The following is a 25,565-nucleotide window of genomic DNA, read 5'->3' as shown; positions in this document are numbered from 1 at the left end:
CCATGTAAACGGCTGATACCATTTCGTTTCTGAGGCACAGTTTGTTTTGATGGACGTAAAGGGGAGAAAGGGTGCCAAAGTCCCAGGGCTAGTGGTGCTTGAGTGTGTGCATGTGTGTGTGTGTGTATGTGTTCGTGTGTGTGTGCGTGCATGTGTGCTCAAGTGTGTGCGTGGTGGGGGCTCGGACGGAGGGTTGGAGACAGGAGACAGCGGGGTGGGAAATCCGAATCCCAACTGCTTCATACTGTCTCCTGCTCCCAAGAGCCCCAGAGGCCATCCAGACCGTCTGCTGTCCATGACATCCTGTTCAGCCCTCAACTTTCCCTACCACCCCTGCAACTGGGGGTCACTGTGAGCCAAATCAACTTGCTTCTTGTTCCCTAAAGGCAGGCAGCTCCTCAATACTGTCTCGTTCAAGGCATTTCTCTCCTCTCTTCTTCACTGGTATCCCTTCCAAACCGCCTTTCCTCATTTCTCCATTTCCAGGACCCTGCATGCTGAGGGGCTGCAGGCTACCATGGATGAAAATGGTGGTCTTCAGTCCCAGGTAGGCCAAGCTGTGTGAGTGTGTGCGTGAGGACTGAGGTTGCTCACGAGGAGACACACTGAGTGGGTGCCAGAAAGGATACCCCTCTTATCCCCAGGACTGGGTCTTTGGAAGAGACCCCTTTTCTGGTTCAGAGAAGGCCCCAGTCCTACTGTGAAGTGAAGTCCCACTCAGAGGCCAAGGGAAGGTGGAAATTTCTCAAGGGCCTCCCCACCTGATGCTGTCCCACCCACCATCGGCACAGGTGGGGACTAGGCCCTGGCCCCTGTTGTCTACCCACCATCCGAGGTCAACAGACCACCCTCCCACCCTCCTCCCTTCCCCTCCCCAAGGCTCACCTAGGTTCTCAACTGCAACGCTCCTTTTCACCAACCAGGTTCCCACTGGTCCCCTCCATTCTGTGACTTCAGATCCCTCAGCCCTGAACCCCAAAACTTGGCCCATCCTCTCTTCCAGCAGTTCCCAGGCCCCCTCCCCCAAAGCTGAGGAGAGCCTACCTCAGCTGCACCTGAAGCATCTATAATTAGTCTCCAGGAGAAGAGGTTCTGGAAGCACACGCGCCCACCTACCAACTCACCCCTCACCCCTCCCGGGCCTGCAGCACCCAGCCTGTCCCTCCTGCAGCCTGCACTCCCTCCATGCCCTTTCCTGGCATGAGCCAGGACCTCTCTGGATCCCCCACTGGCTCTCCCAGACCCTGTCTCTGGCCCCAACTGAGTCTGATTCAGGCCCAAGTATAACCAGGGTCTGCCCACTTCCGCCACACATCTAACTTTTCCTCCAGACCAGCCATGTGAAGGCGGAGGGACCTCAGGCCCCAACCATGCCCCCAGCCCCCAGACCCACCTCCTCTCCGGTAGCTCCACTCGCCCATCTGCCGTGGACAGCCTCTCTGACTCAGGGCTGTTCACCCTCCGGTAGCGCAGAGAACGGACTGGGGTTGTGGGGGAGTCTGGGGGGGCACGCACCGGGGAACTGGGGACCCCCACGCCTCGGCTCTGTTCCTCCTCCACACAGGGGCTCTGCAGGAGAGGGGAGTGCCATGAGCTGGGGCTGACGTGGCGGCTGTGGGCCGATGGTCTCCTCAGGGTGAAGGAGACAGAGACAGAGGATGATGATGGGAGACGTGGTGAGGCTAGGGCGGGGAGGGACCAGGAAACAGAGGCAAGGCTGGCAGGCAGACGGCTGGGGACCAGGCACTCAGGAGGAACAGGGCGGGGGCTCAAGGCTGGGAGTCGGGGGTGAGGGGAAAGGCCACCCGCGCCCTTCGCCCTGGCTGCAGTTACTTTGCCGATGTTGATCCGGAGTTTGTTCCGGTTGACATCTGTCTCCTCCCAGACTTCAGCCTCAGGACCCCCAGGGTGGGGGACAAGGTGGGGACTGGGGCCCAGCCCTTCAGAGGGCCTCCCGGGCAGAATTGGGGGTGCGTTCTCCTGGTCACTCAGGTGCTCTCCCTGTAGCACGTCCTCAGTGTTCTCTCGGAGCAGGTCCCCAGGCACCGGTGTCACATTGACCACCCTGGAGAGGACCGGAGGAAGCCATGGGCAAGGCTGGCCAGGTGCCCTCTCCTCCCACGGCCCCCTCCTATCAGCACAGCCCTGAAGACCACCCCCGGGAGTGGGCACAGCGAAGGTCCCTGCAGGGGTGAGAGCGTCCAGGCCCATCACCATTCCTGGCGCACAAAGTCTCTGAGACCAGACCACCCTCAAGCTAGCAGGGGCCACAAAGGAAATGTCACTATCTAGCTCCGTTGACTTAGGGGATCCTGCTGTCGTTCAAGGCCCTGACAGATTTCCACTGGTGTTCCCCGTCTGGCTTCCTTTAGACCCAGGAGTGGGTCTAAAAAGGAGAATCACTGGCCCAGTGTTGTGGCTCACACCTGTAATCCCAACACTTTGGGAGGCCGAGGCAGGCGGATCATGAGGTCGAGAGATGGAGCCCTTCCTGGCCAACATGGTGAAACTTCATCTCTACTAAAAATACAAAAATTAGCTGGGTGTGGTGACGCGCACCTGTAATCCCAGCTACTTGGGAGGCTGAGGCAGGAGAATTGTTTGAACCTGGGAGGTGGAGTTTGCAGTAAGCTGAGATCACGCCACTGCACTCCAGCCTGGGCGACAGAGCAAGACTCCATCTCAAAAAAAAAAAAAAAAAAAAAAAAAAGGAGAATCACTTTGGCGTTCCTTTTAAATTTACTTTTCTTTTGTTATTATTTTGCAGTCTGGGAGCATAGCTTGAAGTTGCCCTGAATGTATACTTAAAATCTTTCTTATTTAAGCTTCTTTTATTATTACGTTTTGGAGTTCTTTAAGCACTGCCTGTATGGAACTGGGCATTGCAATGTGCTACCAAGTCCTGTGAAGTCTCCTTCCTGAAGATGACCCTGGAACCCCTGCCCACTTCTCTCCTCGGCTTGCTCCTGGGGCTGGGTGGAGAGCCCCTTCCAACTCCAGCTCCTCCCTAGACCACCTCTGTCTTTGTGCCTGTCACATGGTTCCAAAATGCTGACCCATCGACTGATTTCAAACATCCCGACTCAGCTGAGAGTGCTTAGAGGGCAGGAGCTGTAACTTTTAGGTGTATGGCCTTAAGACATGGCCATTAAATTCATGCATATGAATGATGAGAAAGAGAGAAACTGTGAGGCTCAGGTAATTTCACTTAGAGTTCCCTGCTCCCCCAGGGAACCCACTAAGGTCAAAAACTCCAAATGAGGAAGATGCCCACTCTATGCTCAGATGGAGGGTGGAGATACGGCAGAATTTCCCCAAGTTCCAGAACTCCACCATTGGGCACCAAGAATAGGAAAAACAGCCAAGTGTGTCCAGATAGGAAGAGAGGAGGGAACCACCTGCCCTCTGGGGCCAGGTAGGAAGTGGGGAGAGCCCCACTGCCCTCTTGGGCCAGGTAGGAAGAAAAGAGAGGACAGCCTGCCCTCCTGGATAACAGCTCCAGGCAGGGGCCGGCAGGTCCCCTTCCTGAGACTCACCCAAACATGGCTGCCGTCTGCCGGGTGTTCTGCTGGGGCGGGGTGGAGGTGCTCGTGGACAGCAGGGCGTCGGTGCCTGCCTTCTCCCAGTCAAAGGCCTCGTTCTCGGCAATGCCCCGCTCCTTCATGCTGTTCTCAAACACCGACATGATCAACTGCAGGGGGTGGGGGGGGGTGGGAGGACAGAGAGGTGACCCAGGGGCTAGCCAGGAGGAAGGGGGCAGTTGCTGGGATTGCAGGGGGAAGAGAGGGACCTTCCAGGACAGGAATGGGCCTGGAGGGGGCATTGGAAGGAGAAGGGCACATTGATTGTAAATGAAAACATGCACATGATATGCAAATCAACATGTAAATTATCATATTGGATTAAGTGCCACTGGCTGGACATGAACCCTCTGAGACCTGTCCCCTGGTTACCATCCCCAGCCGCCTCTGCCGTTTCCACCATGTCGACAACCTAAACCACCAGGAGTTCCCAAACCCACTCCTGGGGCGCTGCCTCCGCACAGGCTGCCCTCTGCTGGGAAACCTCTCCCACTCATCCTCTCCTCTCTGCAGCTTCCCCATGCATTCTCCCCACCATAGAGCTGCCCTACGGGACACAGTGCGTCAGTTTGAATTGTCCACATGCCTGTCTGCCAACTCTTCGTGCCCAGCAGCCAGCACAGGGCCCCAGCCTGGGGGGTGCTTGCAGCTGTGTGGCCTTGGCGATCCGACGAGGCTAAGCCAAGATCAGAGGGCATCTCTTTCAGGCTCTGGGTTCAGGAGGTGGCAGACAGTTATAGACCCTCTGGGGTCCTCAGAACACTCCACTCTGGTTTGGCTGTCTCCAGAGCACAGGGCAGATTCTCTCTGCTGACAGGAGCCACTTGATTGAGTGCCTCCTGTGTGCCTGAGACTGTCTCTGCTCCCAAAGTGCACACCATTGTGCCTGGCACGTAGTGGATCCCAGGCAGAACGATGATGCTGCTGTTTCCCCCATTCTCTGATCAGGGACAATGGGTCCCATGGGCTGTGGTGATGGAGGCTTGGAAAGAGCACTGGACTCGGAATCAGAAGATGTGCCTGAGCCCAGCCCTGCTCCTAACCACAATATTGGGCCTCTGTTCCCTCATCTATGAAATCGGAATGATCATCCCACTTGCCTCCCACAGAGTTTTCATGTAAAGTACTTAAAAGCATTTGGCTTCATGGATTATTTTTGTTCATTTGTTTGTTTGAGATGGAGTCTTGCTCTATCACCCAGGCATGAGTGCAGTGGTTTAATCTTAGCTCACTGCAACCTCCACCTCCTAAGTTCAAGCAATTCTCATGTCTCAGCCTATCGAGTAGCTGGGACTACAGGCACCCGCCACCACACCCGGCTAATTTTTATATTTTTAGTAGAGACAGGGTTTTACCATGTTGGCCAGGCTGGTCTTGAACTTCTAACCTCAAGTGATCTGCCCACCTTGGCCTCCCAAAGTGCTGGGATTACAGGTGTGAGCCATCGTACCTGGCCAGCTTCATTAATTGTTAATAGCTGGGGCCGGGCGTGGTTCACGCCTGTAATCCCAGTACTTTGGGAGGCTGAGGCAGGTAGATCACTTGAGGTCAGAAATTCAAGACCAGCCTGGCCAACATAGCAAAACCCCATCTCTAGTAAAAATACAAAAATTAGCTGGGCGTGGTGGCAGGCACCTGTAGTCCCAGCTACTCAGGAGGCTGAGGCAGGCGAATTGCTTGAACCTGGGAGGCAGAGGTTGCAGTGAGCCGAGATCATGCCACTGCACTCCAGCCTGGACAACGAGGCAAGACTATGTCTTAAAAAAAAAAAAAAAAGAGCTGGAATAATAATATAAGGAGCCTTCGTTATCATCAAAGGCTTGCTTGGAAGCGTAAATGAGTGAACAAGTGAACAGCGCTGAGAACAGGTGTTCCTGATAAATCTTGGCTGTGACTAGTTCACAAGAGCACAAGAGCCTTTAGTGCAGTTAGAAGACGAGGGGGAGAGGCTTGGGGGCAAGGCAGGGCCGTGGAGCCTCGGCAGGAGCAGGGTCTGCTGGGGCACAGTCACCCACGGAGTGGTGTCCAGGGAGCAGGGGCAGGGTAGCAGGTGCCCACCTGGTAATCGGGCTTGGTGAAGTAGTCAAGGCTGGCAATGTGGTCCAGGAAGAGGTGGAACTCTGAGGGCATGTGCTTCAGCAGCATCCGGTGCTCATACTTCTCCTTGATCATCCCTACCTGCTCCTGGAGGCAAGAGGCCACGGGGAGATGGAGCCCCAGCTGCCCCCACACCCCCTCTGCCACCTCAGACCCAGCTGCCTGGGGCTCACCTTGTCCTTGATCTTCCTCCAGGGCAGCTGGCCCACTGCAAACTCCACCAGCATGTAGAAGAGGGACCACAGGTCATCGTGGCGGCCCATCTCCTGGGGGTGGGGGAAGGGAGTCACCTGCAGCTCTCAGGTCCTTCCCTGGGAATGGGCAGCTGCCCCTTCTCTGAGGGGCATCGGTCAGGGAGGCCTGCCACTCAGGCCCCTAAAGACACAGCTGGCGTCTCCCTGAGGCCACAGCTCCACCCCCAGCCCTCCAATACACACAGAGTCCCACAGTCAGAACTACCGTGTGTGCTTCCTCACCCGACAGGGGTCTGTAGTGAGAAGAGAGAAAATGGGGTTCCCAAAACAAATGAAGAAGGCCACGCTGAGCCTGCTATAGAGGAGGCTTCCTCCAGCTCAGGGTCTCTGGGGTGGCAGATTGCAGCCCCTACCTCACCCTCCTCTCCCCATCCCTCCCCAGCAGCACACTGCACCCTGACTTTGCCTCTCCCGCCTCCACATCCCTTTGCCTGGGCTCTGCCACTCACCCGGTTCTTGTGGGCATTGACCGAGGCATAGCGAACAGTTCCTCGAAACCCGGCCACATTACGAGGCTGCAGAAGAGAGACCACCAAGAACGTCACCCGGTAGCCCCTCATCTCGGCCACCTCTCAGCCCTGCTACCAAGCCTAACTCTTCACCCTGACCACCTCCCCTAGCTGGGGGTGGGCCTGCTCTCTGACCTTCCAGTCCTAAACTGCCTGCTGACCCTACCCACTGCCCAGAGTGGGCAGGAGGATCACAAGGTATGGATGTGGCATCCCCCAAGAGTGCGTGCTAACAGAGCGGACAGGCCGAGTGTGGACCCCAGAGCTGGGTGGCGCTGACAACACCAGGCCAGGCCAGCTTAGACAGCTGCAAGAAAAGTGGGTGAAGGGTCCCAGATCTGGGAGTAGGTGGGGAATCCTCCACTGTCCTCCCTGCCCCGACGGTACTCACGGGCCGCACATCCCCCGTGGTGTTGGTGTACTGCCGGGCCAGCCCGAAGTCCAGCATGTAGCACTTCCTGTAGGTGGAGGGCAGCCTGCCCATGGCAAAGTTTGACTGGGGGAGACAGCAGCTGTGAGCCCTGGGGGCTCCAACCCCAGCTGGGCCACCTCAAGGGGCACCAAGAAACAGCTCTGCAGCTGGTGAAGGACCCTCAGCCCCACATTCACTCGCCCGCAAGGAAACATCAGTATTCACATGTGTGCACCAAGTCACGGCCTCACATCTGAGGGGTGGGTGTGATCATTCCCATTTTAGAGAAGAGGAAACTGAAGATCAAAGAGTTTAGGGAGCATCTCTGAGATCACCCAGCAAGGGGTGACTCAGCCAGGTCTGTCCGGCTCCAAATTTTGGGGACTCCCCCGCAGGGCAGTTGTGGTTTGGTGTAACTGTTGTGGCTGCCTAAGGCAGCAGGCCTGCTGGGTGACCTTGCGCCATTCAACTAACCTTTCTGGGCCTCAGTTTTCATCTCTTTAAGTAGGAGTTTTTTTCCTAGCACAAAGATTCAAGATGCCACAAAATCAGCGACTTGGAACACCTTGCCAAGCCCCAGCCCTCAATCCCCTTCCCTCCATCCCTCCATCCTTTCCCGGCCCCTTCACCTTCCTAGGTTCCGGGACTCTCAGGTCAGGGGTGAGGAATAAGGAACAGAAAGGAATAAAGAACAGAGGGGAATAAGGAACAGAAGGGAAGAACAGAGGAGAGGACTGGGCATGGCCAAGGGGCAGGCAGGGGTGCACATTCCTGGGGAGCAGGGGAGAGGAGAAGGGGTTCAGGGAGAAGAGGCTGTCTCAACCCAAGTCCCAACCATGGTTGTGGAGGAGAAACCAGGATACCCAGGGAGAGAGTTGGGGAGTGTGTTTTGGAGGAGGGAACAGAGAGGCATTCGGGGGCAGCGCTCACAGGCTTGATGTCGCGGTGCAGGAAGCCCACGGAATGGATGGCCTCAATGGACTCCAAGATCTGCTTGCCCAGCCGCAGCGTGGTGCTCAGTGTGAAGGTGCCTCGAGGCTGGCTGCGGCGCAGGTCAGCCAGGTTCCGGCCCTGCGTCGGGGTGGAGGTGAGGGGTAGACTCACCCTCTGCCGCAATCCCAGACACCACCACCATGATACTCTTCCCAGCCTCACCCCAAAGGGTTGTGCCCACTCCCCTTTCCAGGGGCCACAGTCTCCCTTCCCTTCCCCTGCTCTGGAGTCACGCCCATGCTCTTGGAGAGGGGAGGGAGGATGGGCCACGGGGACTCACCTGGAGCTGCATCACTACATAGTTAAACTTCTCGTTCCTGCCACAGCCAATGAACCTGCACACGTGGTCCTTCCCTGAGGGGCACAGACAGAGGTCTTCTAGCTCTTACTCTTTCTTCCTCATTTCCAACCCTAAGATGGGATCCTAGTGCACTCTTGATTCCTGGTCCCTCCAGCGCTGGCCCTGTGAGCGCCTCTCTTGCCACCTCCCTGGCCTTAGCCTCATCGTGTCTCCTAAAATCCAGCTCCATCACTTCCTTAATCACCAACCCAGCCTCCTGCTCCATCACTCTCTTAGACTCCAGTGCCGTCTCTCTTAGACTCTGGCTTCGTCACCTCCCCCTTAGCTCCTGGCTCCATCCCCTCTTCCCTCCACCATATGACATCTCCCTCACTCCAGCTTCTGATCTCATCACTTCTCTTAGCCCCTGGCTCCATCATCTCTTCCCTCCCATCCCCTTCCCCGAAGCCCAAACCTTGCAGCTTCTTGAGCACGGCCACCTCCATCTTGAGGACCTGCTTTGGTTGCTGGGCTGACTCCACCTTGAGGGCCACATTCTCCCTGGTCAGCAGGTCCATGGCCTCGTAGATCTCACCAAAGCCCCCGCCCCCGATCTTTTTCAGCTATGAAGATGAGGGGATAGAGGATGCTCAGGGATCGGTCTGAACAGCTCCTCATCCCACCGGCTGCTGGGTTGCATCCTTCATGGGTGGGGAAGAGGGATAACTTTTTTTTTTTTTTTTTTTTTTTTAGACAGAGTCTCACTCTGTCACCCAGACTGGAGTGCAGTGGTGCGATCTCGATTCACTGCAACCTCTGCCTCCCAAGTTTAAGCAGTGATCGTTCCTCAGTATCCCTAGTAGCTGGGACCACAGGCATGCACCACCACACCTGACTAATTTTTTTATTTTTAGTAGAGATGGGGTTTTGCCATGTTGGCCAGGCTGGTCTCCAACTCCTGACCTCAGGTGATCTGCCCACCTTGGCCTCCTGGAGTGCTGGGATTACAGGTGTGATCCAACACACCCAGACAGAAGGGAGTGTCTTTGAAAAGGAGGATCTCATGTCTCTCTTCCTTGCCCCATCCCCTCAGCACCCCTACCTCCTCTCCTAGGGCCCTGAGACAGACAGCTCAGCTCCTGAACACACACACACACACACACACACACACACACACACACACACACACAAGGCCAGATGTCAGCGTGGGTAGTAGGAAAGTGTAAAAGACCTGTGACCCTGTATAGACTGGAGAAAGCCTAATGTGGGATTCTGAGGAGATATTGGGCTGCCCTTGACCTTTTCTTCTCTAGAAGGACAAGTATCATGTTTCCCCATCCCCTGTGTAGACTGAGCAACCCAGTTCCAGGACCTCCCAGCCTCAGGGCAGATCCACCCCCTGGGGCAGCCGGCACTCCCTGGGGTTGGCAGCCACCAAGGAGTCACAAGAAGGAGAAAGTATTTGGGCCAGGAGATTCCGCAAAGGGTGTTTGTGGCCCATGCTCACTGCCAAAGCTCACATCACACCACATCACATCACTCCCTAGGCTCCCGGTCAGATGCCCCAAAGCAGGGTGAGCCTCCTCCATGGGGAAGGGGGCACTGTGGGAGCATGGTGGGACCGGAGCTTGTAGACAATGGAGCAGCAGCCTGACTCCTCAGCCTCCCCATTCAGCCTCCCAAAGCAGGCGTGAGAAAGGCAAGGAGGAGAACCGCAATGAAGTGAAGGAAGAGCTGGCAGGGAGCCGAGCAAAGCTGAGTTCTGGGGAGGGGCTCAAACTCATTTCAGCTCAGAGGTCCAGGAGTCCTGGAGGGTGAGGGCTCTGCTGGCAGGCATGGGGGAGCAGGGAGAAGGTGCCAAGTTCCAAGCTGGGATCGGTTTGGTTTAAGAAAGATGTACATGACCCCAGAGAGGTCCACTGAAAAAAAGAGAAGGATGTAGAGCTCGATGCTCACCCCTTTGGGGAGCTGCCTCAGCAAGGGCCTATCTGCTCTGTGCACTGTCGGAGCCCTCACTCTGTCCTGCTGGCTTGTGGATCTGGTCAACCTGCAGACTCTGGCCGCTCAGGCTCCTGCATCTCTGAACCCGCCCGGAAAGTCTGTTCGGCACAGAGATGCCCTGTGATTGTTTAGTGGTGGTTGACACTGTGGAATGGAGGGAGGAAGACTGGGCAGAGCTGGAGGGCTGGGAGTTCCCAGGTTACCAATGAAATCACTTGAGAAAGAGAGGGACAGGAAGGGAAGATTTAGAAAACAAGCAGAATGCTGGGTGGGAACTTCAAGGTGCTGGTGTCCAGGAAGGAGACGGGGAAACAGGAAGGAGGAAGAGTGAGAAGCCAGAGTTCCTTTCTTCTGGAGGCAAAAGCTAAAGGCAGGATTTCAGAGCCAGGAGGGGACAGATTCAGACTCAAGGGAAACAATGGCATGTCTGCCTCTGAGGTACTTTAAACTCTGGGGAGATGCAAATGTCTTCTAGATTCCTTTATGGTTTGCTTGTGCAAGTGCAGAGGAACGGGCAAAGGGGAGGGAACAACGACGGAATCTTGGTCTCACAGATGGCATCTCAGTTAATCCCCAAAGGCTCCTGGCAACACAGGTGAGGAAGGTCATGTGAGTCCCCATTTTGCACAGAAGGAAAACTGAGACACGTTACGTGCAGTATTTTGCCCCACGTCACACTGCCAGTTAATAGCAAAGCCAGATCTGGGCTCAGTGGCTCACAGCTGTAATCCCAGCATTTTGGGAGGCTGAGGTGGGCAGATCCCCTGAGGCCAGGAATTTGAGATGATCCTGGCTATCATGGCAAAACCCTGTCTCTACTAAAAATAGAAAACATTAGCCAGATGTGTTGGTGGGCGCCTGTAATCCCAGCTACTCAAGAGGCTGAGGCAGAAGAATCACTTGAACCCGGGAAGCAGAGGCTGCAATGAGCTGAGATCATGCCATTGCACTCCAGCCCGGGCAACAAGAAAGAAATATCATCTCAAAAAAAAAAAAAAAAAAAAAAAAAGCTCGGTTTCATTTAAACCCAGGCAATCAAATGCAGAATCCATAATGTTACTGAAACTGTGGACCCATCAGCATCAAACATGTGAGTGCTGAGATTCAAGCCCAGATCCGCCAGGCTCCTAAATCATTGCTAGAGATAAGTAAGTAAGGCTCAGGACAGCCAAGACATTTATGACACCTACTCCCCAATTTCCCAGGGTGCCCGGGGGTATTTCTCTACCACCTTCATTTCCCAGCAGAGCCTATTTCTCCTGCTTTAGTCCCCTCCTTCCTCATCCACCCGCCCCCCTCAACCCATTACAGAACCTCCATAAGACAGGGAACTGGGTGTCTTCACCACCTACTCCACCAACATCCCTCCTCCTTTGCACCACTGCTAGGTCTGACTTATCTGTGAGACAAAGTGACTAGGCCCCTGATACCTTTGAGGGTGTCCATGAAAATGGTTCAATTCATTTTAAAATCATAAGGGAGGCCAGGTGCCGTGGCTCACACCTGTAATCCCAGTACTTTGGGAGGCTGAGGCAGGTAGATCACTTGAGGTCAGGAATTCAAGACCAGCCTGGCCACCATAGCAAAACCCCGTCTCTAGTAAAAATACAAAAATTAGCCGGGCGTGGTGGCAGGCACCTGTAATCCTAGCTACTCAGGAAGCTGAGGCATGAGAATTGCTTAAAACCAAAAGGTAGAGGTTGCAGTGAGCCGAGACCTCGCCACTGCACTCAAGCCTGGGTGACAGAGTGAGACCCTGTCTCAAAAAAAAAAAATAAAAATAAAAAACATTAGGGAAAAAAAATGAACCGTTAAAGAGAACAATCTAGTATATAATATTAACATATTCTTCTTTATACCAGTGCAGTCATAAAATACAATTTTAAGTACTTTCTTATGGAGGAAGGGGCCCATAAGAGTCATAATATGGGGGAAGTTTGAAACTTGTAACCTCGGGAGTTGAGCCACGAGCTGTTGTGCACCCAGAGGTGGAATTAGGGCCCGGCATTCCCTCCTCGTCCCGGGCCGGGCCTTGCCCCCACCCTGCAACTCCTGGTTGAGATGGGCTCAGCCAAGAGCGTCCCAGTCACCCCAGCGCGACCTCCGCCGCACAACAAGCATCTGGCTCGAGTGACGGACCCCCGTTCACCTAGTGCTGGCATCCTGCGCACTCCCATCCAGGTGGAGAGCTCTCCACAGCCAGGCCTAGCAGCAGGGGAGCAACTGGAGGATCTTAAACCTGCCCAGGACTCAGATCCCCGTTCTCCTACTCTTGGTATTGCACGGACACCTATGAAGACCAGCACTGGAGACCCTCCAAGCCCACTGGTGAAAGAGCTGAGTGAAGTATATGAAACTGAAGACTCTAAATCGAATCCTCCCCCAGAGCCTGTTCTGTCCCCGGAGGCATCTTTATCTTCTGAATTGGACCTGCCTCTGGGTACCCAGTTATCTGTTGAGGAACAGATGCCACCTTGGAACCAGACTGAGTTCTCCTCCAAACAGGTGTTTTCCAAGGAGGAAGCAAGACAGCCCACAGAAACCCCTGTGGCCAACCAGAGCTCGGACAAGCCCTCAAGGGACCCTGAGACTCCCAGATCTTCAGGTACAGAATCTAAAGGCAAGATGTAGGGAAGATAAGCCAGGATAATGTCCGTGGGTGAGTGTGGGAAGAATAAACTGTAAGCCCTAAAAAAAAAAAAAAAAAAAAAAAAAAAAGAGTCATAATATGGCCCAGCCCACAGTCCAGTAATAGGAATATTCTCTCAATCTCCCCTTTCTCCACTCCTGCTAAATTTGACATGATCCCAGCCCCTGCTGAAGGACCTCCCTAAACTAGAGGAGAAATATGACACAACAGGATCAACATTGGTCCTTGGGAGGAAGGACGCCTGGTTTCTTGATCAGCTCTGGGTGACCTGGGGTGAGTTTCTTAAACTCTCTGAACCTACACTCTTCCTCCTCTATAAAATGAAGGGAATTGGACTAGAATTGGTCACAAAGGCTCCTTCGGCTCAGTGCTCCTGATTCTTGCTTGGATGGGCTGATTCTTGGCAGACAGACCTGGTCCCACCTACTAGTCATGGAAACTTGGCAAATTAGCTAAGCAATTTCCTCAGTTTCCACACCTGTGAAATGGGAGTAATACATGGGGATACAAATCTACTTGGTACGTTCTTGAGATAATGCACATAAGGCATTTTGCACAGTGCCTGGCCACAGTGAAGGCTCAAAACAAATGCTAAGTCTTTATTACTATTATTGTTTGCTATTCTGATTCTGAGAAGCACCCCTCAGGATGAATAAAATGTTATTATTTTCTTTCTTTCTTTTTTTTTTTTTTTAGAGACAGAGTCTTGTTATGTTACCCAAGCTGGATTTGAACTCCTGGGTGCAAGCGATCCTCCTGCCTCAGCCTCAGAAGTATTGGGGATTGATTGATTGATTGATTGATTGACTGATTTTGAGGCGGAGTCTCACTCTGTCAACCAGGCTGGAGTACAATGGCATGATCTCAGCTCACTGCAACCTCTGCCTACTGGGTTCAAGCGATTTTCCTGCCCCAGCCTCCCAAGTAGCTGCAATTACAGGCACCCACCACCACGCCCAGCTAATTTTTGTATCTTTAGTAGAGATGGGGTTTTGCCATGTTGGCCGGGCTGGTCTCAAACTCCTGACCTCAAGTGATCTTCCTACCTCACCCTCCCAAAGTGCTGGGTCCCCGTATTTATTTTTAAATGTCGCATCTAGTGACACTGATCCCCATTTTCTCCTGGCCACCGAGATCTCTGGGCAGTTTGCCTTGGTTCCTGAGCTCTGCCTCCCACCTCAGTGCCGTCCTTACCAGGAATAGGCTGATGGGAGGCATGTGGCCCCTCAGCCTCTCGAGCTCTCCAGGGGTGGGGATGGGAGCTGGAAGGGATGAGAGGTCAGCATGCTTGCTCTCCCTCCAGGTCCCTCCTCCCTTTCTCTCCCCACTCATCTTCCACTCATTCTCTCAGAAAGCACAAAAAAGTTCCAGCCCAAACTCAACATGTGTAAATACTGTCTTTTTCTCACCACTTCAGTGCAAATGCCATTCTGTCTCCAATTTGCCAGAAACTAAGCTCCCAGACCCTCGTTCCTTTTATTACCGCCCTGGCTCTTCCTCCCCTCAATTTCTGTCCCCGTACTCTCCCTCTCAGGAAGTCTCCTCTCTGGGACATAACTAGCCCCTTTCCTCCTCTCTTGGGGCCCCTAGGATTCGCCTCCTCGTCACCCCTTCCACTCCCAACCCCAGTCCCAGAGACATCTCTGAAAACGCCGCTACCATTGCCTCTCTCTAGGTTTCTCGGGGACCTGCACGGCCAGCGGCTGTTGCCGTGGAGACCCGCCTGCACCCGGGCCTCACCCTTCTCTCCAACCCCGCACCCCCGTGAGCTGAACCTCCCCCCACTAAAGCATGCGGGCGCGCACACGCGCAAGCACACACGCACACGCGCGCGCACACACAGATTCGGAATATACCTGACCTCTGTCTTTCTCCCTCCCCTCCTCCTGGCTCCCCACTCCGGTGCAGACCCGCAGGCTCACACACGGGTTCCCCCCACACTCCACCTACAGTCAGCCCCACATCATCCTGCCCCCACAATGATAAGAGGACACCAGAGCGCTCTTAAGTGACGGAAAAAGGGAGGTGATTTACTGTAGGTCCCGTTCCCCAAGCATTACCATTCCCGCAGCCCTCACGCGCCCCCTCCCAGGCAGGCCCGGCTCCGGAGAGGCTGAGACTACAACTCCCAGCAGGCTAAGCAGCCCGAAGTCCCAGGCTGGAGGAACAGAGCACGCCGGGAGATGGAGTCTCGCCGTGCTGCACCTGCCTGCCGCAGGACCCGGCGAGGGGAGGAGGATAGATGGAGAAGATGGAGTGCGGGTGCGGCGGGAGCAGCCTGCAGGGCCTCTTTCCCCAAACCCAAGCCTTTCCGTCCTCTGTGGAAGCGAAGGGACACATGCTCGTCCACTGCCCTTCTCCGAGGTCCGTCAGAGAAAGAGCTCCCTCCTCCACCCCCTGCCTCCTCCCCACACCGGGCTCTGCAGCTCCTGCCCAGACATCCAACCAGGAGTTGTTCCAGGCTTGGCCTGACCAACGTGACCTAGCGGGGAGAGGGGTGAGAGAGGGCGGGGCTGGAGAGAGGGCACTGGGAGAAAGCTATTGTCCACATGTGTTGGCAAAAATAATGACCTGCAAGCAGTATGCAAATAAGCTTAGAGGCACCTCCCTCTTAGGGTAGAGGCGAGGAGGGCACCGGTTTTAACAAGTCTCCAGGTCCTCGCCTCCCTCCCCGCTACCCTCCTTCTGCCGCGCCGGGTCACTCACTCACCACCTTCCAGCGATCCTTGACCACGTAGTTGGCCGGCAGGATGTCGGCCTGCTCCCCTCCCCCACTCATGTTGGTTTCGTCCTTAAGGGCGGCCGCTAGGCACTGCATCCGCCAGCCAGAGGGAGGGGTGTCCGCAGGGCCTGCCCTGAGGGGGCCATCTACCTAGGGGAGTGCGGAGGGACTGTGAGAGCGGGCTGCGGACCCGGGACCACCTGGCAGACGTGGAGGAGAGGAGCTCCACTCCTGCCCCGCATTCTCCCTGGGCCCACTGGACAGATGCTCCAGGAGTTACCAAGGGAAACATTGTGTAAAGGCCAGTGCAAGGGAAATACAGACTACAAACTGGAGATGTTTAAAATCAGCAATAGGACACACATGTTGACCAATAAAGAAGAGGAAAATGACAGCGAACAGGCGGAGGGGAAAGAGACATATGCTAACTGATGCCGGGAAGACTTGCTGACTAAGAGACTGGGACCCTCTCCCTTGTAGGGGAGTCCCTGTGCCACAAAATGTCCATGGAGCTGTGCAACGGAGACTTAGTGAAAAAGGAAGACCTGCCACCCAAAGGGCCACCTCTGGGAGACCCACACCAAAGTGACCTGTTAACCCTGGGAGATGTGGTAATCAAGAAAATGAGGGGAGGCACTAAAGCCCCTTGAGGGCGGTGCTAACTGAGGGGGATGCAGGTGCTGAGAGGCACACACCTCTCAGGGAGAGCTGAAGCCACTGACACAGCCATGGGGTTGGGAGGTCAGGATATGAGAGATGGAGTGAACACAGGTGATGGACTCAAGACAATGGATTTCAGATGGACAGCAGCCTTGTGGTCAGTCCAGAGGGACAGAGGTGGGTTGAATTGGGGGAGGGCAGAAAAATGAAAGGGGCCTAGCAGAAGGCAGGAGGAGTGACAGGGAACAGCAGGTCTGGGTGGGCATGGGGTGAGAGAGCCTCTGACCACACCTTTCTGGGTCTGCTTAGGAATCAACAAGAAAGAGCCCAGCTCTCCTCAAATTAGGTTAGGTAGAAGTTGAATATCAGGCAGAGCTTCCCAGTGGTGAGGGTTGGGAAAGCCAGGCACATGTTATCAGAGAAATACCCGTGTGTGTGTGTGTGTGTGTGTGTGTGTGTGTGTGTGTGTGGCGCGCATCTGCGCATATGTCTGTGTGTGTATCTGTGCATGTATCCTTCTGTGTATGTATTTCTGTGTCTATCTTTTCCATGTGTCTGCGTGCTTTTCTACATGTATCTATGTGTCTGTATGTGCTTGTGTGTGTTTTGTGTCTGTCTGTGTGTGATGTACATGTGTGTAGGCAAGGGGCCAGAAGAGATGACTTTCTGAGATCTCTGCCAACCCAGGACAGGATTTGGAACCAGGATATTGTCCTGTTCTCTTTCTCTCACACTTTTTACAAGCACACTACTGTGCCCTCACAATGACGCTGGAGAGTCGCAAATAGGGAAAGAGGGAAGTTACTAAGGCTATGGTTTGAGGGTTGCGCGTTGGGGTAGGAAGGTAGCTAAAGAGATCTACAGGTGGGGTAGAAACCACATAAACCTGCCTTTCCTTGGGATGGGATAACGTCCCAGGGCTCTTTCGTCTAAACATCTGCCATAGGGGACAGGGTGGGACATGAAGGTGTGAAAACCACCTTCCAATGTCATGATATGCCATGGCGGACATATGCAGAAGGGGTCTTCATGGAGAGAGGTGCTGCCACTCTTTTTCTCCTCCTTCAAATGACTAAGCTGAGCTGTTTCCTCCAACCCTTACACCTTCAGAGCATCAGGACTTCCCTCCTTCTGCCAAAGTGGGATATGGGGCATCAGGAATTTGGAGGGCAGTGAAGGCAATGGCAGGATGAAGGGAGAGGTAGGGATAGGGGTTCTGGAATAAAGGTGGAGGAAACAGGTTGAGGACGAGACTGAAGAAGCAATGGAACTGGCAGGAGAGGGCCTTCAGAAGTTGAACTGGGTGAACTCTGGGCAGTGGATCTGTTAGGTTGGTTAGGAAATTTTGTGTCCTGATCCCATTTTATAGATGAGCAAACCAAAAAGAAACAGGTGAGGCAGAACAAGGGAGAGTGGAGCCAGGAAGATAAATGACAGTTACCTGCCTCTCCCACTCCACCACCCTTCTGTCTGCATCCGAGGACTACCCTCAGCTCAGACTGGGTTGGATGATACAAACATGGGACACTTGGCTGCCCTGTTACTGCCACCTCAGGCCTCTGTGTGTGCGTGGAGGCATGGGCACATGGTGAGGGTGAGGGCTTGTGCAGGAGTTTGTGTGAATATCTGTCGGAGAGTGCAGGTAGGAGCATATGGGGCCAGTGATGGTACACAGAGGTACATGGAAGTGATGGGAGCTCATGACGGCCTGTGAATACAAGTGTTGGCGTGTAACTCTGCAAGGTGTTAGCAGGTGTGTGTGGGAAGCTGGGAGCCCAGGTAAGAGAGGTGATGGGAACAGGTAAAAGAGGTGTGGAGGGAGGCAGAGGGGAATGACAGGCATGAGGAACGACAGGATCAGAGGAGGGGGTTGGGTAGAAGAGAGACCGGTGAGAGATAATGATGACAGGCAAGGAAGTGACGGGACACGGGAGGGATCTCTGGGCATAGTTCAGGGGATGAGGAGGTAGGCAAGGAGGCAGGAGGGAGGCATGGAGGGACTGAGGACAGGGGCCGAGGTTATGGAGACAGCCGAATGACTCGTCAGGGGTGACAGGAGAGCCAGGGTTGAAACCATGGGGACAGGGGACAGAGGTGAGTGGGGATGAGCAAAGTCCCTGGAGGACGGGCTGGGGAGAGAGGTCTGTGTGCTGGGGGTAGGGAGCGGCTCCAGGCCTCCGCGCGCGGCCCAGGCGGTGTAGGCCAGGGTCCCAGCCCAGCGGGCGGCGACGGCAGCGCGGAGGGGAGCCCGAGAAGCCTGCGCTGCCAGGCGAGCCAGGCTGGGCCCCCCTGAGCCCGCGAAGGAGCCCCCGCCCCGACCCCGGCCCGCCCCGCCCCGCCTCACCTGCTCTGTGCCCGCTGCGGCTGCGGCTGCGGCGGCGGCGGCGGCGGAGGCAGCGGCTCGGGGCGGCGCATCCCCCGGGGCCGGGGCTGGGCGGGGGCGGCTCAGTGCGGCGCAGGGCGACCCGCTCCCTCCGGCGGCGGCTGCGGCGGCCTCCGGACCGGGACCATCCCGGCCCGGCCCGGCCCGGCCCCGATCCTCTAGGGCGACGGCGGCGGCGGCGGCGGAGCGGGGAGCTGCCCACAATGCACCGCGCCGCCAGCATCAGCACCAGCCCTGACATCAGCTCCCGCCGCCCGCTCTGACATCACCGCTCCGCTCTGACATCACGTTCCGCCGGCCCAGCTCCGCTCTCCGCCAGCCCCTGGACTCTCAGCTGTCCCGCTCCAGCTCTCAGGTTCTCCTTACCACTCTCTGCCACTCACTTGACTCCATCTCCCAGCACAGTCCCATCACCCCTTACCTGTTCCCATAAAATTCACCTGTCTCCATCACCTTTTATCTTCCCCATTCCCATCATGTCCCTACAATGCCTCACCTGACCCATCAGTCTCGCCTGATTCCCCACTCCCTCCTCTACATGTTTATATCGCCTTCGTCTAAACTCATCTCCTCACCTGTACCCATCCTCCCATACGTCCCCATCACCTACCTCTTCTGGGGCCATCCCACACTCGCATCCGCCACCCGTCAAGTGTAATTCTCACCTCACCACATATATGCTTTATCTTTTGGCTCAACCTTTGTCTCTCTTTCTTTGGCCCCTTCTTTCATTTGAGGACAAACTCTGCCATTGTTTTTTACTGCTTACCAAATAAGATGCGCACTCTTTACTGTAACATCAAAACATCTTGCCAACATGGACCCATAAAGCCATTACTCTTCTTCTGACGGGTTGGATTACTCAACAACTCAACATTCCAACATTCCTCAAACAACAAACTCTGCATGCAGTCTGTCTCTCAGTTTCTTCCTTCGTTGTTTTTTTTTTTTTTTTTTTTAGACAGGGTTGCCTAAGCTGGAGTGCAGTGGCACAGTCTCAGTTCACTGCAACCTCTACTTCCTGGACTCAAGCTATTCTCCAGTCTCAGCCTCCCAAGTATTTGGGACTATAGGCATAAGCCACTATGCCCGGTTAATTTTTATATTTTTTGTAGAGGGTTTCACCATGTTGCCCAGGCTGGTCTTGAATTCCTGAGCTCAAAGACATCCGCTCACCTCAGCCCCCCAGAGTACCGGGATTACATGCATATGCCATTGTGCCCAGCCAGTTCCTTCCTTCCTTAATGCCTTTAACAAATGCATACTGAGCAACTTCAGTAATAATAACGACAACAACAGGCCAGGCCCAATGGCTCACGCCAATAATACCAACACTTTGGGAGGCCAAGGCAGCAGGATCACTTGAGCCCAGGAGTTCAAGAGCAGTCTGGACAACATAGTGAGACCTCATCTCTACAAAAAATTTAAAAATTAGGTGGATGTGGTGGTGTGCATCTGCAGTCTCAGCTACTCGGGAGGCTGAGGTAGGAGGATCTCTTGAGCCCAGGAGGTCGACGCTGCAATGAGTCATGATTATGCTACTGTGCGCCAGCCTGGATGACAGAGAGATTCTGTCTCAATAACAACAACAACAGTTGCAGTAGTTATTTACTTCTGCCAGACACTACTCTAACTATTTTACATATGTTAATTCATTTAATCCTGATGACAACCCTGGGAGGTAAGAGTACTATTGTTTTGTTGGTTTTTTTTTTTGGTTTTTTGTTTTGTTTTGTTTTGTTTTGTTTTGTTTGAGACGGAGTTTACCCAGGCTGGAGTGCAATGGCACGATCTCGGCTCACCGCAACCTCTGCCTCCTGGGCTCAGGCAATTCTCCTGCCTCAGCCTCCTAAGTAGCTGGGATTACAGGCATGCGCCACCACGCCCAGCTAGTTTTTTGTATTTTTAGTAGAGACGGGATTTCACTATGTTGACCAGGATGGTCTCGATCTCTCGACCTCGTGATCCACCCGCCTCGCCCTCCCAAAGTGCTGGGATTACAGGTTTGAGCCACCGCGCCCGGCAAGAGTACTATTGTTATCCTTTGTTTTACAGATGAGGAAACTAAGATACAAAGAAGTTAAGTAATATCCATTCGGTCACACAGCCAGAAAGTGGCCGAGCTGGAATTCAAACCCTGGCTCTGGAATCCATGGTCCTAATCACCATGTTGGGAGGAAGGATCATTGAGTCTGCAAGAGTAGTCAGGGGAGGCTTCTTGGAGGAGGGACACTCAACTGTAATTTGAAAAATTAGTAGAAGTTTGCCAACAGACAAGTGGGGCCAGGGCAGAGGGTGAAAGAGATTTCCAGGCTGAGAAGACAGTATGAGATGAGGCTGGGGCAGCTGTGTGCAAGATCATGCAGGATCTTGTGTGAGGTGCTAAGAAGATTAGATTTTATCTATTTGGTTTTTGGAAGTGTAGTGGATACTGTGGAGAGCCATTCAGACCTCCCTTCAGAATCTAGGTACTCATTCTCTCAGATATGAGATGTTAAAGGCTGACTATTTTCAGCTGGGAATTGCCCTTGGCCAACAGAGCTGCCTCATCCAAGATCATGCCCCCTTCCTGGGACATCCCACATCCAATAGATGAGTATAAAGGCCTGGCCCCTTTACCTCAACTGGGGACACCTCTGAAGGGACATCCCATTTTCAAAACTAATAGGGATAGCTGAGGCTTCCATTGGGACTACATCAGAGCTCAACTTCCCCTTCCACGCAACCTTGTCTTCCTCAGTCCTCCACAGAGGCTGATTACCAGAGCATTTCCCAATAAACTTACTGTACGATCATCTCTGTCTCAGAGGCAGTGTCCTGGGGAGCCTGATTTTCAGTAGGAAACCCCCTGAGGAATTTTGAGCAAAGATGAGACATGATCTGATCTGAGCGTTGGGTTAGAATTCTAGTTTCTTCTTTGTTTTTGTTTTCAGCACTTCAAAAATGTTGCTCTATTGTCTTCTAACTTGCATTGTTTTTGATGAGAAATTTGCAATTATCCTTATGTCTGTTCCTCTGTATTAAATGTGTTTTTTGTGCCTCTGTTTTAGTTTTTGTTTTGTCTTTTGAGATGGAGTCTCGCTCTGTCACCCAGACTGCTGGAGTACAGCGGCGCTATCTAGGCTCACTGCAACCTCCACCTCCCAGGTTCAAGTGATTCTCCTGTCTCAGTCTCCTGAGTAGCTGAGATTACAGGTGTGCACCACCACATCCAGCTAATTTTTTTTATTTTTAGTAGAGACAGGGTTTCACCATGTTGGTCAAGCTGGTCTCAAACTCCTGACTTCAAATGATCCGCCCACCTCAGCCTCAAAGTGTTGGGGTTACAGGCATGAGCCACTGCACTTGCCCAGCCTAACGCCTCTGGTCTCTCAAGAGTTTCTCTTTGTCACTGGATTTAAGCTATTTGACTATAATGTGCCTTTTTTTTTTTTTTTACATAGTTTTCTTCATGTTTCTTGTGCTTGAGTTTGTTGAGATTCTTGTATCTATGCATTTATAATTCTCATCAAGTTGGGAAATTTTTCAGCTATTCTTTTTTTTTTTTTTTTTTTTTAGATGGAGTCTTGCTCTGTCGCCAGGCTGGAGTGCAGTGGTGCAATCTCAGCTCACTGCAACCTCTTCCTCCCAAGTTCAAGAGATTTTCCTGCTTCAGCCTCCGAGGCTGGGACTACTGGTGCCTGCTGCCACACCTGTGTAATTTTTTTTATTTTTAGTAGAAACGGGGTTTCACCACGTTGGCCAGGATGGTCTAGATCTCCTGATCCACCTGACTTGGCCTCCCAAAGTGCTAGGATTACAGGCATGAACCACCACGCCTGTCCTCAGCCATTATTTTCATAAATATTTTTTCTGCCTTCCCCTTTTCTTCAGGGACTCCAAATTACTCTGTATATTAGGTCACTTGAAGTTGTCCCACAGCTCACTGATGGTTTACTTTTGTCCAGCTTTTTTTCTCACTGTGTTTCATTTTGCATAGTTTCTATTGCTGTGTATTCAAGTTCATTAATCTTTTCTTTTACAGCATCTAATCTAGTATTAATCCCATCCAATGTAATTTTTTCTCTTTTTTTTTGAGACAGAGTTTCCCTCTGTCTCCAGGCTGGTGTGCAGTGGTGCAATCTTGGCTCACTGCAATCTCTGCCTCCCAAGTTCAAGCAATTCTCCTGCCTCAGCCTCCTGAGTAGCTGGGATTACAGGTGTGCACCACCACACCCAGCTAATTGTTGTGTTTTTAGTAGAGATGGGGTTTCACCATGTTGGCCAGGATGGTCTGGATCTCCTGACCTCATGATCTACCCACCTCAGCTTCCCAAAGTGCTGGGATTACAGGCATGAGCCTCTTAGTTTTTTCTTCTAACTTATTAAACATATGGAATAATTGTAATGACTGCTTTAATATACTTTTTGTTTGTTTTGAAATAAAGTCTCACTCTGTCACCCAGGCTGGAGTGCAGTGGAGCCATCTCAGCTCACTGATTCTCCTGCCTCAGCCTCCCCAAAAGCTGAGATTACAGGCAGCCACCACCTCACCTGGCTAATTGTTGTATTTTTAGTACAGACGGGGTTTCACCATGTTGGTCAGGCTGGTCTTGAACTCCTGACCTCATGATCCACCCTCCTCAACCTCCCAAAGTCCTGGGATTACAGGCATGAGCCGCCTCACCTGGCCTCTACTAATTTTATCTAAATAATTTCTAGATTAATTTCAACAGATTTTTGTTCTTACTATGGGTCATATTTTCTGCTTCTTTCCATATCTAGTATTTTTTTTTTTTTTTGAGACAAAGTCTCACACTGTCACCCTGGCTAGAGTGCAGTGGTGTAATCTCAGCTCACTGCAATCTCTGCCTCCCAGGTTCAAGTGATTCTCCTTGCCTCAGCCTCCCGAGTAACTGGGATTACAGGCAACTGCCACCGAGCCCCACTAATTTTTTGTATTTTTAGTAGAGACGGGGTTTCACTATGTTGACCAAGCTGGTCTTGAACTCCTGACCTCGTGATCCACCCACCTCAGCTTCCCAAAGTGCAGGGATTACAGGTGTGAGCCACCGCACCTGGCCTATATCTAGTAATTCTTTACTGGATGCCAAACATTGTGAATTTTACCTTGCTAAGTCTTGTATATTACAGGGATATAATCAGCAAACTTCAGACTGAAGGAAACTTCGGAATGAGAGCAAGAAAGAGAGAATATATGAGGGAAATGTATATATACTAAAATAGACTTAAAAGGCATGTCAACCAATCATAATATGTGGACTTTATGTGGATCTTGATTTTAAACAAATAAATTACAAACATTTATAACATTTGTAAGACAAGAAATTTGAACGCTAGTTAAATATTTGAGATTAAGAAAATCTTGTTAAATTTTTTAGCTATGATGTGATAATAATATTTTAGTTCCTAGTAAGATGGGGTCTCTATATGTTGGTCAGGTTGGTCTTCAACTCTTGGCCTCAAGCTGTCCTCCCACTTTGGCCTCTCAAAGTGCTAGGGTTACAGACATGAGCCACCACACCATTGGTTACATTTTTAGTGAAAAAGAGTTATCTTTTAGAGACATATATAAAAATATTTATAAATGAAATAATGTAATCCGAAATTTGCATCAAAATAGTACAGTAAGGAAATTTAGTATGAATATAGATGAAACAAGACAGGCCATAAATTGATAATAATTAAATTTCATGCTATTTTCTCTACTTTATAGTTTGCTTTATTAAAAACAGCTTTACTGTTGCAAATGGCAGGATTTCTTCCTGTTTAAAAACTGTCTAGAAAGACGGCTGCTTTACACCACACATGGCAACAGGCCCTCTGCACCTGGTCACGATTCCACAATGTACCACAATAGTAGCCAGAAGCGGCACTGGACTTTCTCCGGTGAAGAGCAGCTGGCAAGACTGCGGGCCGATGCCAACCGCAAATTCAGATGCAAAGCGGTGGCCAAAGGGAAGTTTCTTCTGAATGATCCAGTCTTTCTTGAGCCTCATGAAGAAATGAAACTATCCAAACATGAGGAGGAAGAATGGACTGATGACGACCTGGTAGAATCTCTCTAACCATCTGAAGTTCAGTTGTCAGTGCTAATTAATCAAGAGAAGCAGGAAGCATATCAAACATTTAACTTTATTTAAAAAGTATAATGTGGCTAGGTGCGGTGGCTCACGCCTGTAATCCCAGCACTTTGGGAGGCTGAGGTGGGTGGATCACGAGGTCAAGAGATCGAGACCATCCTGGTCAACATGGTGAAACCCCGTCTCTACTAAAAATACAAAAAATTAGCTGGGCATGGTGGCGCGTGCCTGTAATCCCAGCTACTCAGGAGGCTGAGGCAGGAAAATTGCCTGAACCCAGGAGGCGGAGGTTGCGGTGAGCCGAGATCGCGCCATTGCACTCCAGCCTGGGTAACAAGAGCGAAACTCTGTCTCAAAAAAAAAAAAAAAAAAAAGTATAATGTGAAAACATAAAATATATTAAGCTTTTCTATTAGTTTTTTCCCCTTTCACAGTAGCTTCATGTAAAATAAAATATCTTCAAAAGAGCTAAAAAAAAATTCCATTATACACACACACACACACAGGTAGTGCCATAACATCCAGTTAATTTTTTACATTTTTTGTAGAAGCAGGGTCTTGCTTTTTACCCAGGCTTGTCTCAAACTCCTGGGCTCAATCAATCTTCTCACCTGAGCCTCCCAAAGTGCTGTGATTATAGGCATGAGCCACAGTGCCCAGCTTACTGTAGCTTTATAATATATTTTGAAATCAGACATGAATTAACCCTGAAGGACATTATGGGGAAATAAGCCTGTCACAGGACAAATACTGCCTGAATTTAACTCATGTGAAGGATATATAATGGGGAAACTCAAAGAAGCAGTTCAAGCCTGCTGAGAAAAATTGGCCGGGTGTGGTGGCACCTGCCTGTAGTCCCAGCTACTTCGGAGGCTGAGGTGGGAGGATCACTTGAGCCCAGGGGGTCCAGGCTGTAGTAAGCTGTGATGGTGCTACTGCA

General features: G+C 52.3%; 1 protein-coding gene and 1 pseudogene across 4 annotated transcripts in view; one reads left to right on the top strand and one right to left on the bottom strand.

Annotated features, from left to right (window-relative positions):
- Positions 1-18,747, bottom strand: part of TTBK1 (tau tubulin kinase 1) — a 46,973-nt gene extending 28,226 nt beyond the window's left edge. Inside the window, exons 1-12 of one of the 3 annotated variants that reach the window (XM_039467897.2) lie at positions 18,504-18,747; positions 15,488-15,649; positions 8,602-8,749; positions 8,127-8,200; positions 7,784-7,924; positions 6,833-6,937; positions 6,382-6,447; positions 5,852-5,944; positions 5,640-5,765; positions 3,537-3,691; positions 1,834-2,065; positions 1,394-1,569 (exon numbers count right to left, since the gene is read on the bottom strand). In XM_039467897.2, the coding sequence (XP_039323831.1) occupies positions 1,394-1,569; positions 1,834-2,065; positions 3,537-3,691; positions 5,640-5,765; positions 5,852-5,944; positions 6,382-6,447; positions 6,833-6,937; positions 7,784-7,924; positions 8,127-8,200; positions 8,602-8,749; positions 15,488-15,595 (1,424 nt within the window). In that variant the 5' untranslated portion in view covers positions 15,596-15,649; positions 18,504-18,747. The remainder of the gene's footprint in view (positions 1-1,393; positions 1,570-1,833; positions 2,066-3,536; positions 3,692-5,639; positions 5,766-5,851; positions 5,945-6,381; positions 6,448-6,832; positions 6,938-7,783; positions 7,925-8,126; positions 8,201-8,601; positions 8,750-15,487; positions 15,650-18,503) is intronic. The other 2 variants (XM_074397825.1, XM_074397826.1) reach the window with 2 other exon arrangements.
- Positions 12,065-12,812, top strand: LOC104650602 (cell division cycle-associated protein 3 pseudogene; annotated as a pseudogene). Its single transcript, XR_012517261.1, has one exon. The product of XR_012517261.1 is annotated as a cell division cycle-associated protein 3 pseudogene (transcript).
- Positions 18,748-25,565: the final 6,818 nt, after the last annotated feature.

The sequence above is a fragment of the Saimiri boliviensis genome, chromosome 4, assembly GCF_048565385.1.
Source record: "Saimiri boliviensis isolate mSaiBol1 chromosome 4, mSaiBol1.pri, whole genome shotgun sequence".
Taxonomy (NCBI): domain Eukaryota; kingdom Metazoa; phylum Chordata; class Mammalia; order Primates; family Cebidae; genus Saimiri; species Saimiri boliviensis.
This window is presented reverse-complemented; position numbering and strand designations above follow the sequence as displayed.